We start from the raw sequence: 10,924 nt of genomic DNA on the forward strand, positions 1-10,924 counted from the left end.
TATTCTTTCTTTCTTTCCTTTCTTCCTTTCAGTCCTGAGATAGTTTCTCTGTGTAGCCCTGGTTGTCCTGTAACTCCTTATGTAGACCAGGGTGGCCTCAAACTCAAAGATCTGCCTGCCTTAACCTCCCAACTGCTGGGATTAAAGGCTGTGCCAACACTACCCTGCCCTTTTGCTTGTCTTTTGGAGTAGGGGGTTCTTAACTCTGAAGCCAGGACGTTGAAGAACATCTGTTTTCAGGAACCTCCTGGGTCCCTTCTAACCACTAGCTGGCCAAACTACAGGGCGCTCATTTCCTTAGGCAAGCAAACACTCCAGGACTTTAATATGGTATTTCCTGGGAATTTGGAATATCAACAGGAAGTCTTGTGGATAAAAGCTCTGCCAAAACATTCATTCCGAGAAAAGGACTGGTTAAGTGACAAATCTGCCCAGCTTGTACAAAATCCTGTAGCCTCCACGTGAGGCTACAGAGTCTCAGCCCTACAACCCTTTTCCTACTCTTAGGCTCTTCAGCTACCAAGATCAATAGATAGGGCTAGATAGGACCCTAGGTAAGAATGGCCAGACAAAAATGTGCACTTAAACAACGTGAGTGGGACATTTATTGGCATTAGGACAGGACTTCTTTAAACGATATAAATAAATTGAACTCAAACTCTCCATCTGTACAGTCCTATGTCAAGATGATAAAGCAAAGAGGGGAACAGGTAACGTAACATTCCTGCTTCTACACCACAAAGTTTTAAGGCACAAGAAGCTAGCAATCCCCAATGCTGTACAAAACTGCTTTCCACTGTCTCTCAAGACACAGTCATTTAATTGTCAGTCCAAATTCTAAGAAACTTTCCCGGAACACAGGGGCGATTCTCCCCATCCCCGGTTCAACGACCTGTAGCTGAGACGCCAGGACAAGAAGACTCGCTAGGCATCTAGATCAAAGTCGTCGCGCTCCTCATTGTACTCCAACACGTGCCGCTTGATCTTGGATGAGTCCACCCAGGTGACAAAGTCCTCCATGCTGCGAGTGACGAGAAAGGCGGGATCCGTGACCACGTCTGGGCCCACGCGGACATGACCCTGCTCCACAAAGGCCACAGCAGCCTGGAGATGCTGCGCCATGCGTAGCTTGAGGAGCAAAGTAGGCAAGCGGCGGCGGCAGAAGGACGAGGCTGAGACGGAGTCGCAGAGTTCTAGTGAGCCGCGCGTGGGCACCAGGCCCAGAGCATACAACTTGTCCAACAGCGCCGCCGAGGCGCGCACGCGGAATGGGTCGCGTTCCGGCAGGTCGCGCAGGCGCCGTGCCAGCTCGCGTACCGCGCGGCTCAGCTGGTTGTAGCGCGTGTACTCCTCGCGCCGCTGGAGCCCGTACCGCCGCAGCACGCGCAGCTCGTGAAGGTTGTGGTCGGTGACTTCCCAGTTTAGGAAGTCCACCTGTTTCAGCAGCTTCTGCTCATGGAACTTAAGCTTCCGCACCATGATGGAGAATGCCGGAGGAAGAGGAGAACGCGTTGAGAACCTAGCGTAATTTCCGCCTCGACGCGGAAAGATCCCGCCTCCAGACCCCTGGACCAATCAAAAGAAAGATTAAAGACACGCCCCTGATTTCTCATTCGTCCAACTCTGGAATTTCCTGTTTTGAAAGGGGAGCGGGGAGAAAGAATTGCGGAAGGAGAGGTGTGTCCTGCGAAGACCGCTTTCTTGAGTTCAGTGCTGCATCGATAGTGTTGTGTTTTGTTTTTTCGATACACGGTTTCTCGACAGGTATGTATAGGTCCTGGAATTCACCCTGTAGACCAGGCTGGCCTTGAACTCAGAAATCCGCCTGCCTCTGCCTTCCAAGTGCGGGGATTAAAGGGTGCGCCACCACCGCCCGGCTTGTTTTGCTTTTTTAAAAATTTATTCCTTGACGTATTTTATGTATGTGATTGCTCTGTCCTCATACACACCAGAAGAGAGCTTCAGATCCCATGTTTGTGAGCCACCATGTGGTTCCTGGAAATCGAACCCAGGACCTTTGGAAGAGCAGTCAAGTGCTCTTAACCGCTGAGCCATCTTGGCAGCACCTAGTCTAATCTCAGATTTCTGTTTTTGGTGACTGAAGAGAGTCTTCTCCCTCAATAGCTGCAGATGTCAGTTTCCAGAGAGAAAGGTTACTGCCTTTAAAAGAATTGTCTCATAGTTTTGGTTGTGAGCCTAGCCTTTAACGGCTGAGCTATCTCTCCAACTCTGAAAGATGGTTTAGCAGTTAACAGCACTGGCTGCTCTTCCAGAGGACATGAGTTCAATTCCCATCGCCCACATGGTGGCTCACAACCATCATAATGAATAATGAGATCTGATGCTCTCTGCTGACATGAACATGTACATGCAGCTAGAGCACTGATATACATAAAATAAATTTTTTTCTAAAGCATACACATTAGAAGAGTGGAATGCTAATAATTTTTTTTAAAAAAAAGAGGATTATCTCTGCCAAAAACGTGATTAGAACTCTGCAAATGTCTCTGTTCCAGTGGTTCCCAGAGTTGACGAATAGTCCCATCCTGGCCAGCATCAGGTCTGTCACTGGACTGGCATAGGGATTCTCCTCGACAAGTAGTACTGAGAAATACCAAACAAATAATCAGGATTGGAAGCAGCCCTGCCTTTTACTTTTTTGACACAGTTTCCTAAGTTAGCCCAGGCCAGCCATGAATTTGCCACAATATAACCAGATTCAATCAAAAATGATGAGATTATGAGTGAGCATGAGCCACCATGGTTGTCTTATTTTATTTTATTTTATTTTATTTTATTGGACAGGATGTCTCTAGCACTAGCTGTCCTGGTAATATTTATATAGACCAGGCTGGCCTTAAACTCAAAGAGATTCACTTACCTCTGCCTCCCAAATGCTGGAGTTAAAGTGTTACTCAGGTTGGTCTGGAGATTCTGTTTTTTTTGCAATCCTCAGTGACTAATCGTACCCATTGATTATGAGAAATTCAGAGTGTAAGAACAAATTCTAACCCCTTCATCTGTAAGATGTGAATAGTCTGGCAAAACAATTCCTGTCTGAAATCACAGAAGCAGAACCAAGGCTGAAAGAATTTCTACTGAAATTCCCCCACCTGTTGGGGTAACCTTCTGTCACACAGACCAAATCAATTATGAAGGCGTTCATTGCTGTAAGTGAGGCTGGCAGGATATATGGTATTGTCATTTCTACAGCTCACATATATACTTTCTATATGTAAATATGTGTTGCTTCCTCATCTACCCCAAAAGATGATTTGCTGAGATTATCATGTTGAAAAGGAAGCTGGTGCAGGACGGTGGTGGCGCACGTCTTTAATCTCAGCACTTGGGAGGCAGAGGCAGGCAGATTTCTGAATTCGAGGCCAGCCTGGCCCACAGATTGAGTTCCAGGACAGCCAGGACTAGACGGAGAAACCCTGTTTCGAAAAAAAAAAAAAGAAAGAAAGAAAGAAAGAAAAGCAAGCTGGTGTGGGGGAGGTCAGGTAGCCGTCAATCAGGCCAAAAGGTAACACTAAGAGCCTGATAACTGTGTAGTCCTGCTGCTGATTTGTGGAACCCCTCCCACTATGCCAAGAGCTGTTTAGTGAGAGAAAGGAATGTGGCTTTGGATGAATAAATTACTGGAGGCTGGTGCTAGAGGGAGAATGGAGTGGAGCCAGGAGGGAGCAGACAGAGCCACAGAGTGGAGACACAGTGGCAGGGGAGTCTTGAAAGCCAGCTAAAGAACTGCCTCAGAAAACAGGTCCGCAGCCTTATACTATACAGATGTCTCCATATTTTTATGATTAACCCCAGGCAGGCCTCCTGTAAGCCCCCTTCCTATCAGGGTAGGGCATTCTCCCTTCAAACCATACCAAACATCAAGCTCCTGATGGCATGGCACATAATCCCCATTTCTGAGATGAGGTCTTTGCCCCTCATTGTCTTTATTGGAGGACCCTCTGCTTCTATGTAGGTCTAAGATCCATGCTCTTATTTCCAGGTCCCCTGCTGATCTCCCATCTCTGGTACTGAAACCTTCCAGGGTTTCCTTGGGGTTGCAGTGCCAGCCCCTTCCCTGGTCTCTCTCTTTGTCTTCTCCCTTCCTCTTCTCTGGAGGTTCTGTGTTTCTGTAAGACAACCTAGCTACCACCTAAACAGTCAACGGATGACTCCTTTGATTTCTGTCTAGGTGACCCATGCAAGTAAGTCCTGGTGATGGAAGTTCCCCTGCTCTTGTAGGCAGAGAGACACTCACTGCCCCCTTTCCCTTTTTGTTGTCCTCAGGGTCTGGAATAAAGGGCAGTGCATGAATGTGATACAGACAACATTTGCACCAAACCTGGATAGGATTTTTTTTTAAAGGCCTATTTGTTATTTTGTAACAGTGTGAGTACACTGTAGCTGTCTATAGATACACCAGAAGAGGGCATCGATCCCATTAGATATGGTTGTGAGCCACCATGTGGTTGCTGGGGATTGAACTCAGGACAGCTGGAAGAGCAGCCAGTGCTCTGAACTGCTGAGCCATCTCTCCAGCCCCAGTATAGAATCTTTTTTTTTCTTTTCAAAATGTTTTTTTTAATTAGATATTTTCTTTATTTACATGTAAATTTCTCCATTCCTAGTCCCCCCCCCCCAGTATAGAATCTTAACTGCTAAGTTATCACTCTAGTTCTATAGTCATCCCAGCCCTACAAGTACAAGAATATGCACTTCAAGCTTTTTACAGGGACAGAGACTCTAAGGGGAGCTGAGTAAGATGGCTTAGCAGTTAAATGCAATTGTAGTCCAGTCTGATGATCTGAGGTTAGTCCCTAGGACCCACATAGTGAAAGGAGAGAACTGATCCCCATAAGTTGCCCTCTGATCCCCAGTATATGCATTGTGGCACACACAAATCAAGTAACAGTAATACAAAATTTTAATCTGAAAACAAAACAAAAACCTAAGGGTCATCTTGACAGCTGTGTTGGAAAGTTGTGAGTTTGTGTGTGTGAGTATGTATGTGTGTGTGTGTGTGTATGTATATGTGTGTGAGTGTGTATATGTATGTGTGAGTGTGTATGTGTGTGTGTATATGTGTGTGCATGTGTGAGTTTGTGTGTATGTGTGTGTACGTATGTTTGTGAGTGTATGTATGTATGTGTGTGTGCATGTGTGAGTTTGTGTGTGAGTGTATGTGTGTGTACATGTGTGTGTATATTTGTGTGTGTGAGTGTGTATCTGTGCGTATGTGTCCGAGCATGCATGTGTGTGTGTGTGTGTCTGTGTGTGGTATGTAAGGAACGAAACACAGAGACCATGAAGCAACTGCTGTAGCCATCCAAATGAGATCAAAAAGCAGTACTAAGATGCTTGTAAAGGGGAATGAGGAAATGATGAGAAGAGTCAAAGATGACATTTCACATTCCAACAACTAGCTATGTATATATAATCCGCCACCTGAAATGGGGAAAAAAAATACAAGTAGAGAGCAGATCTAAACGTGGGCAAGATCAGAAATTCCATTAGGTAGATGGTATGTTGGAGACACCTATTAAAAGTCCTAATAGTGGCAGGCATAGTGACGAATGCCTTTAATTCCAGTACTCGGAAGGCAAGGGCAGGTGGATCTCTGTGAGTTTGAGGCCAGCTTAATCTATATAGAGAGTTCCAAGATAACCAAGGGTATATAGAAAAACCCTATTTTTAATCTCTGAAACCCCATGTTGGAGGAAGAGAGTAGACTCCTACAAGTTGTATTAAAAAACAACATCCCTAGTTCTTTTTTGTTTGTTTGTTTTTGTGTTTTTTGAGACAGGGTTTCTCTGTGTAGCCCTGGCTGTCCTGGAACTCACTTGTAGACCAGGCTGACCTTGAACTCAGAATCTGCCTGCCTCTGCCTCCCAAGTGCTGGGATTAAAGACATGCGCCACCACTGCCCTGTGACATCCCTAGTTTTTAAATGACAGCCAGAGCTACCTTTTCAGGCAGGAATCATGAGGCTGGGAGATAAAAGTGGGACAATTTAGACATAAGGACCTGAAGTCATGTGCCAAAAATGTCCCGACTGGGGTCAGAGAAGTGCCTAATGTGTTTGTGGGCTCTGCCCCCTGTCTGGTTCCTAAATGATTTTAGGATTACTTCTCCAACCAGGGAATGGTGAGAACAGATAAAAATTTCTGAGGTGGGGCACGAACCCAATGTCCTCATTGGAGGAGGAGACACAGGGTGGGGGTTGGGGGGGTGGAGGGCTGAAGTGAGTAACCTGTGCTGCCACTTGAGGGCATGGTAATGTCCCAGCACATACACTACTATGGCCATGTCTGGGTCTGTGGCCATGCAGCAGCAGGAGTCTGTGTTGATGTTTATGGCCCATGTTACCACCAAATGCCATTTGAATATCTCTGGTCTGGGCTGCCACCCTGGACCATGTTGATATCCAAGTGCTGACCAACTCATCTACCACCTAGGCGAACTCCAACATCTGCCCCAGCTATGACCTGCTGGAGCATGTGAAGGGGTTGGTCCCGCAGATCCAAAACTGCAGTATCTCCATGATGCCTGGTATGGTGGTTTGAATATACTTGGCCCAGGGAGTGGCACTATTAGGAGGTGTGGCCTTGTTGGAGGAAGTGTGTCGCTGTGGGGGGTGGGCTTTGAGAGATCCTTCTCCTAGCTGCCTGGAAGCCAGTCCTCTTATTTGCCTTCTGAACAAGATGTAGAACTCTCAGCTCCTCCTTCACCATACCTGCCTGGATGCTGTAATGCTTCTATGATGATGGAGGACTGAACCTCAGAACCAGTAAGCCAGTTCAAATTATATGTTTTCCTTTGTAAGAGGTGCCGTGGTCATAGTGTCTGTTCACAGCTGTAAAACTCTAACTAAGACACATGGCAACAACAGGATATCTGAGAGGAGTGAGTCCCAGTATTGATAGTGTAGCAGAAGCCAGAGGCCTCCTACTAGACCAATGAATAATTACAATGAACATTAGCAAGCAAAAATGTGTGGAAAAACAGGTATACTGTGTGATGCACCATGACACACTGCATCGTCCATGGTGAGATTTGTTTTGTTTGTTTGGTTTTGTTTTTTGTTTTCTTTTCTGGGGAAGTTGCAAAGGGCAAAGGGTAAATACAAAGGGACAGGGAGATGAGTGGGATTGGAGGTCCATGATATAAAATTCACAAAGTACCAGTAAACGCTTCTTAAAAACCAGAAGGGGCTAGCGAGATGGCTCAGTGGGTAAGAGCACTGACTGCTCTCCGGAAGGTTCTGAGTTAGGATCCTAGCAACCACATGGTGGCTCACCACCCATAATGAGATCTGACTCCCTCTTCTGGTGCATCTGAAGATAGCCTTTGTTCTTTTAGGTTCCTGAAGCCTCTTATTTAATTCATAGTGCATCCTTATATTTTGCATAGTTGAGAAATTATATATTTTTGAACTCATGTTTTCAGAGTTCTTTCCCACAGGCTTAAGGACTTTCCCAAAGGTCACAGTGTTTACACTTTTTGCTAAGGACATAGGCCTTGCCTCCTGGACTCTGAGGAAAAATAGGCTTGTTGTCTCTTTCTAATAATCAAGGGGTACTGGGTAGTGGTGGCACATTACTTTAATCCCAGCACTTGGGAGGCAGAGACAGGCGGATTTCTGAGTTCGAGGCCAGCCTGGTCTACAGAGTGAGTTCCAGGACAGCCAGGGTTATACAGAGAAACCCTGTCTCAAAAAACAAAAGAAAAAAAAAAGAATCAAGGGGGTGAGGGTCATGGAATGCTGTTTTGTGGGAAAATCAAAAGGGAGCCTGGAGTAAGTGAGGGAATTGATATGTAAATAAAAGACTGGGCTTCAGTCTTCCAGAGTGGCGCTAACTCCATGAGCTCTCTGAAGAAATCTGTCCTGAGCAGAACACAGTTTGTACCTACTGTTGATCCTTTAGATGCTCCCGAACTCCTCTTCCTCAGAATCCCTCTCCAAGAGGAGGCTGGTCCTTGGCAGAAGGCAAAGACTAGCTGGATCTGTAAGCTTTGGGTTCAGGTGAGAAACCCTAATTCAACGTATTTGAGAGCAATCCAGGAAAGACATTCAATATCAATTTCTGGCCCCTACATGCATGGATAGAAACACACATGACATATACATGCAAGAACAGGAAGGATAAAGGAAAGTGAATTTAAGAAAGGGATCATTTCCAAAGACATGAGCAAGGTACAGGGAAATCATAAAGGCCAGTCCAGTTTTCTAGGAACCTTAGACCTGATGAGGATCCCTGGAATTTATTGAGTAGAAGGAGGTTCTGGAAATCTGATCTCTATAGGCCCAAATACTTGTTCTTCCTAAGATCTTGGAAATGAGGGTCATCCTAAGAATTAGGAAAACACACCTAGAACATATACATAAATCTAAGATGCTGTCATTTAAATGTGTGTTGGAAGCAAAGTAAAGACAATACAGGAAGCAAGCCTGTTGTACAAATACTGAGGAGACTGAGGCCAGAAGGACAAAAAGGTGTGTCTGATTGACAGAGCCAGTTCAAGGCTAGCCTGAGCAGCAATGTAGTGAAACCCTAATTCAAAAAGACAACAAAAGTGTTGAGTTCAGCAATACAGTGCTTGGCCAACGTGCCCAGTCCCTAGATTCAAATCCACTTCCCTCCCCGGTACCATACATACACAAAAGGCAATCTAGGTAGTGGAGGTATGCCCATGCTCTTGAAATCCTATCAGTTGTATTAAGTAAGCTGATAGAGGGACAGAGTGTCTACAGCTGTGCCAAGTACTCAGCAAGAACTAAGGAAATGGTTGCTGTTGTTTAGCCTCGGATATTATGGGAACAAGAAGAGACTCACACAGATAGGAAAGTGCCTCCAGCAGAGGTGAGATGTTTGCAAGTTTGAGACCAGCATGGTCCATAGCCAGTTCTAGGTCAGCCAGGACTACATAGCAGGACCCTGTCCAAACAAAAGACAGCAGCTGGGAGGAACAATCAACCAAGTCTTTAGTGTCATCGCTGTTTTTTTCTATAGCAAGGGACAAGGTTTCCTGGGAGGGAGGAGATGCATCAGCCTCAAGGGCTAACCTGACCAATGGGCATCCCAAGGAGCAAACCCAACTCTTGGTTTTGCTTCACAAGTATTTTCCCTGAGTAAAATAGCCCCAGATTCTAGGATTCATGCTTTTGGTTTTTTAAGGCAGGGTCTCACTTGTACCTTTAGCTGTCCTAAATTTACTACATAGACAAAGCTGAGCTAAAACTTGCCTTTGTTTCCAAGTTTTTGGGTTACAGGGATGTACCCTAACACGTAGTTTTGTGACCCTCTAATTTACCTAGACTCAAGGGTAGCCTCAGATTTGTGATCTCTGCCTTCCAAGTGCTAGGACTGTTGGCATGCCCAAGATTTTTCAATTTTTAATTTGAAACAGTCTTGCTATGTATCTTTGGCTGGCCTAGAACTCAGAGAGATCCACCTGCCTCTATCTCCCAAGTTCTGGGACTAAATGTGTCCACGATCACACCCGGCTAGTTTGTTGTTTGTTTGTTTATTTAAGAAAGGGTCTCACACTGGAGTCCAACCTCCAACTCCTGATAGTTCTGTTTCAGCACTCCGGTTTGTTTTTTTAACTTTTGGGTTAAGATCTTGGTAGATGTGACACAGGCTGGCCTGGCGTTCACTCAGCCTCCCATGTGTGTCATCACGACCAGCTATTATCCTTCATAAAGAGTCAAAGTTTAACAATGAAAATAAGTTTTTGAGCCAGAGGACCAGTAGTCATGACCTTCAAAACAGCCAAAGGTACTACCCTTCAGCAGCACTACTTCATACCAGTTAATCAGCAATAAGTAAGAACAAAAGTAATGGGGAGGTAGGAAGCCCTAGCAAGATTGGGTAAATAAGGCTCCAGGGCTCCAAGAAGAAGAGGTCTGTGTGTGTGTGTGTGTGTGTGTGTGTGTGTGTGTGTGTGTGTGTGTTACACAGAGAAACAGAGAAAGAGAGAGAGAGAGAGACACAGAGAGAGACAGAGACAGAGACAGAGACAGAGACAGAAACAGACAGATAGAGACAGACAGAGACAGAGAGGCAGGGTTTCTCTGTGTATCCCTAGCTGTCCTGCAACTCACTCTGTAGACCAGGCTAGCCTCAAATTCAAGAGATCCGCCTGCGTTAGTTAGTTAGTGCTGGGACTGAAGGCGTGGGCTACCACGCTCGGAAGGTCCTTGAGATGTGTTCTACTCAGGCTGGGATAAGTGCCTTCTCAGCATTTTGCACGGCCCTGACCACACTAGGCAGGAACATCTTGCCTACTTGTGAAGATACTTACGACCTTCCAGAAGATAAGCATAGTTTCGATTAATCTGTTGTTTGAAATATACAACTTAATGATGGGAGAGATGGGGTGAATTAAAAACCAGAGGAGCACAACAGCAATCCAGCTGTTGATATTCGCTCCACAGTTTAGTACAATTCCTGTCTTTAGTTCACCACGTTTTGCATAATCTGGAGGGTCAAATCGTGGAAGCCTAGAGGCTACCCACCAGACCACTCCTCTCTCCTTGCTATTTGCTGCTGGCTTGAATAGAAGATACGGTTCCCCGAAAGGACAAAGCAACCCAGAACCCGCCTGTACCTAAATTTGTTACTTGTTACTGAAGAAATTTGCGGTCTTAAGCACTCCACCCCCAGCCCCTGGGAGCTGCCGAAAGCAGGAGGGCTCCTCTCACTATCATGCTCACAGTATCGGTGATCACAAGCGGGACACCAGGGTCGCAGTTTGCTGCCTCCACCCTCTGAGAATAATCCCGGAGTTTATGTTAGCCCCTAGACAGACCGAAGCGCGCGAGGCGGGAAAGGAGGTTGGGAAAAGGGAGTCCGCAGCTCTGCTCCCCTGCAGCCGGGCGGTTCTCCTAGCCTTTATAGCTCCCTCCTTGCTACTCTGCGCG

General features: G+C 45.9%; 1 protein-coding gene across 1 annotated transcript; it reads right to left on the reverse strand.

The window, feature by feature from the left end:
* Positions 1–577: 577 nt before the first annotated feature.
* Positions 578–1,539, reverse strand: Imp3 (IMP U3 small nucleolar ribonucleoprotein 3). Its single transcript, XM_031345112.1, has one exon. It carries the CDS (start codon positions 1,477–1,479, stop codon positions 925–927), a length of 555 nt encoding a protein of 184 aa, XP_031200972.1. The 5' UTR covers positions 1,480–1,539; the 3' UTR covers positions 578–924.
* Positions 1,540–10,924: the final 9,385 nt, after the last annotated feature.

The sequence above is a fragment of the Mastomys coucha genome, unplaced genomic scaffold (assembly GCF_008632895.1).
Source record: "Mastomys coucha isolate ucsf_1 unplaced genomic scaffold, UCSF_Mcou_1 pScaffold23, whole genome shotgun sequence".
NCBI lineage: Eukaryota > Metazoa > Chordata > Mammalia > Rodentia > Muridae > Mastomys > Mastomys coucha.

Bases quoted from the DNA above. Each gene is read 5' to 3' on its own strand.
- Imp3 (XM_031345112.1), bottom strand. From the start codon at position 1,479: ATGGTGCGGAAGCTTAAGTTCCATGAGCAGAAGCTGCTGAAACAGGTG.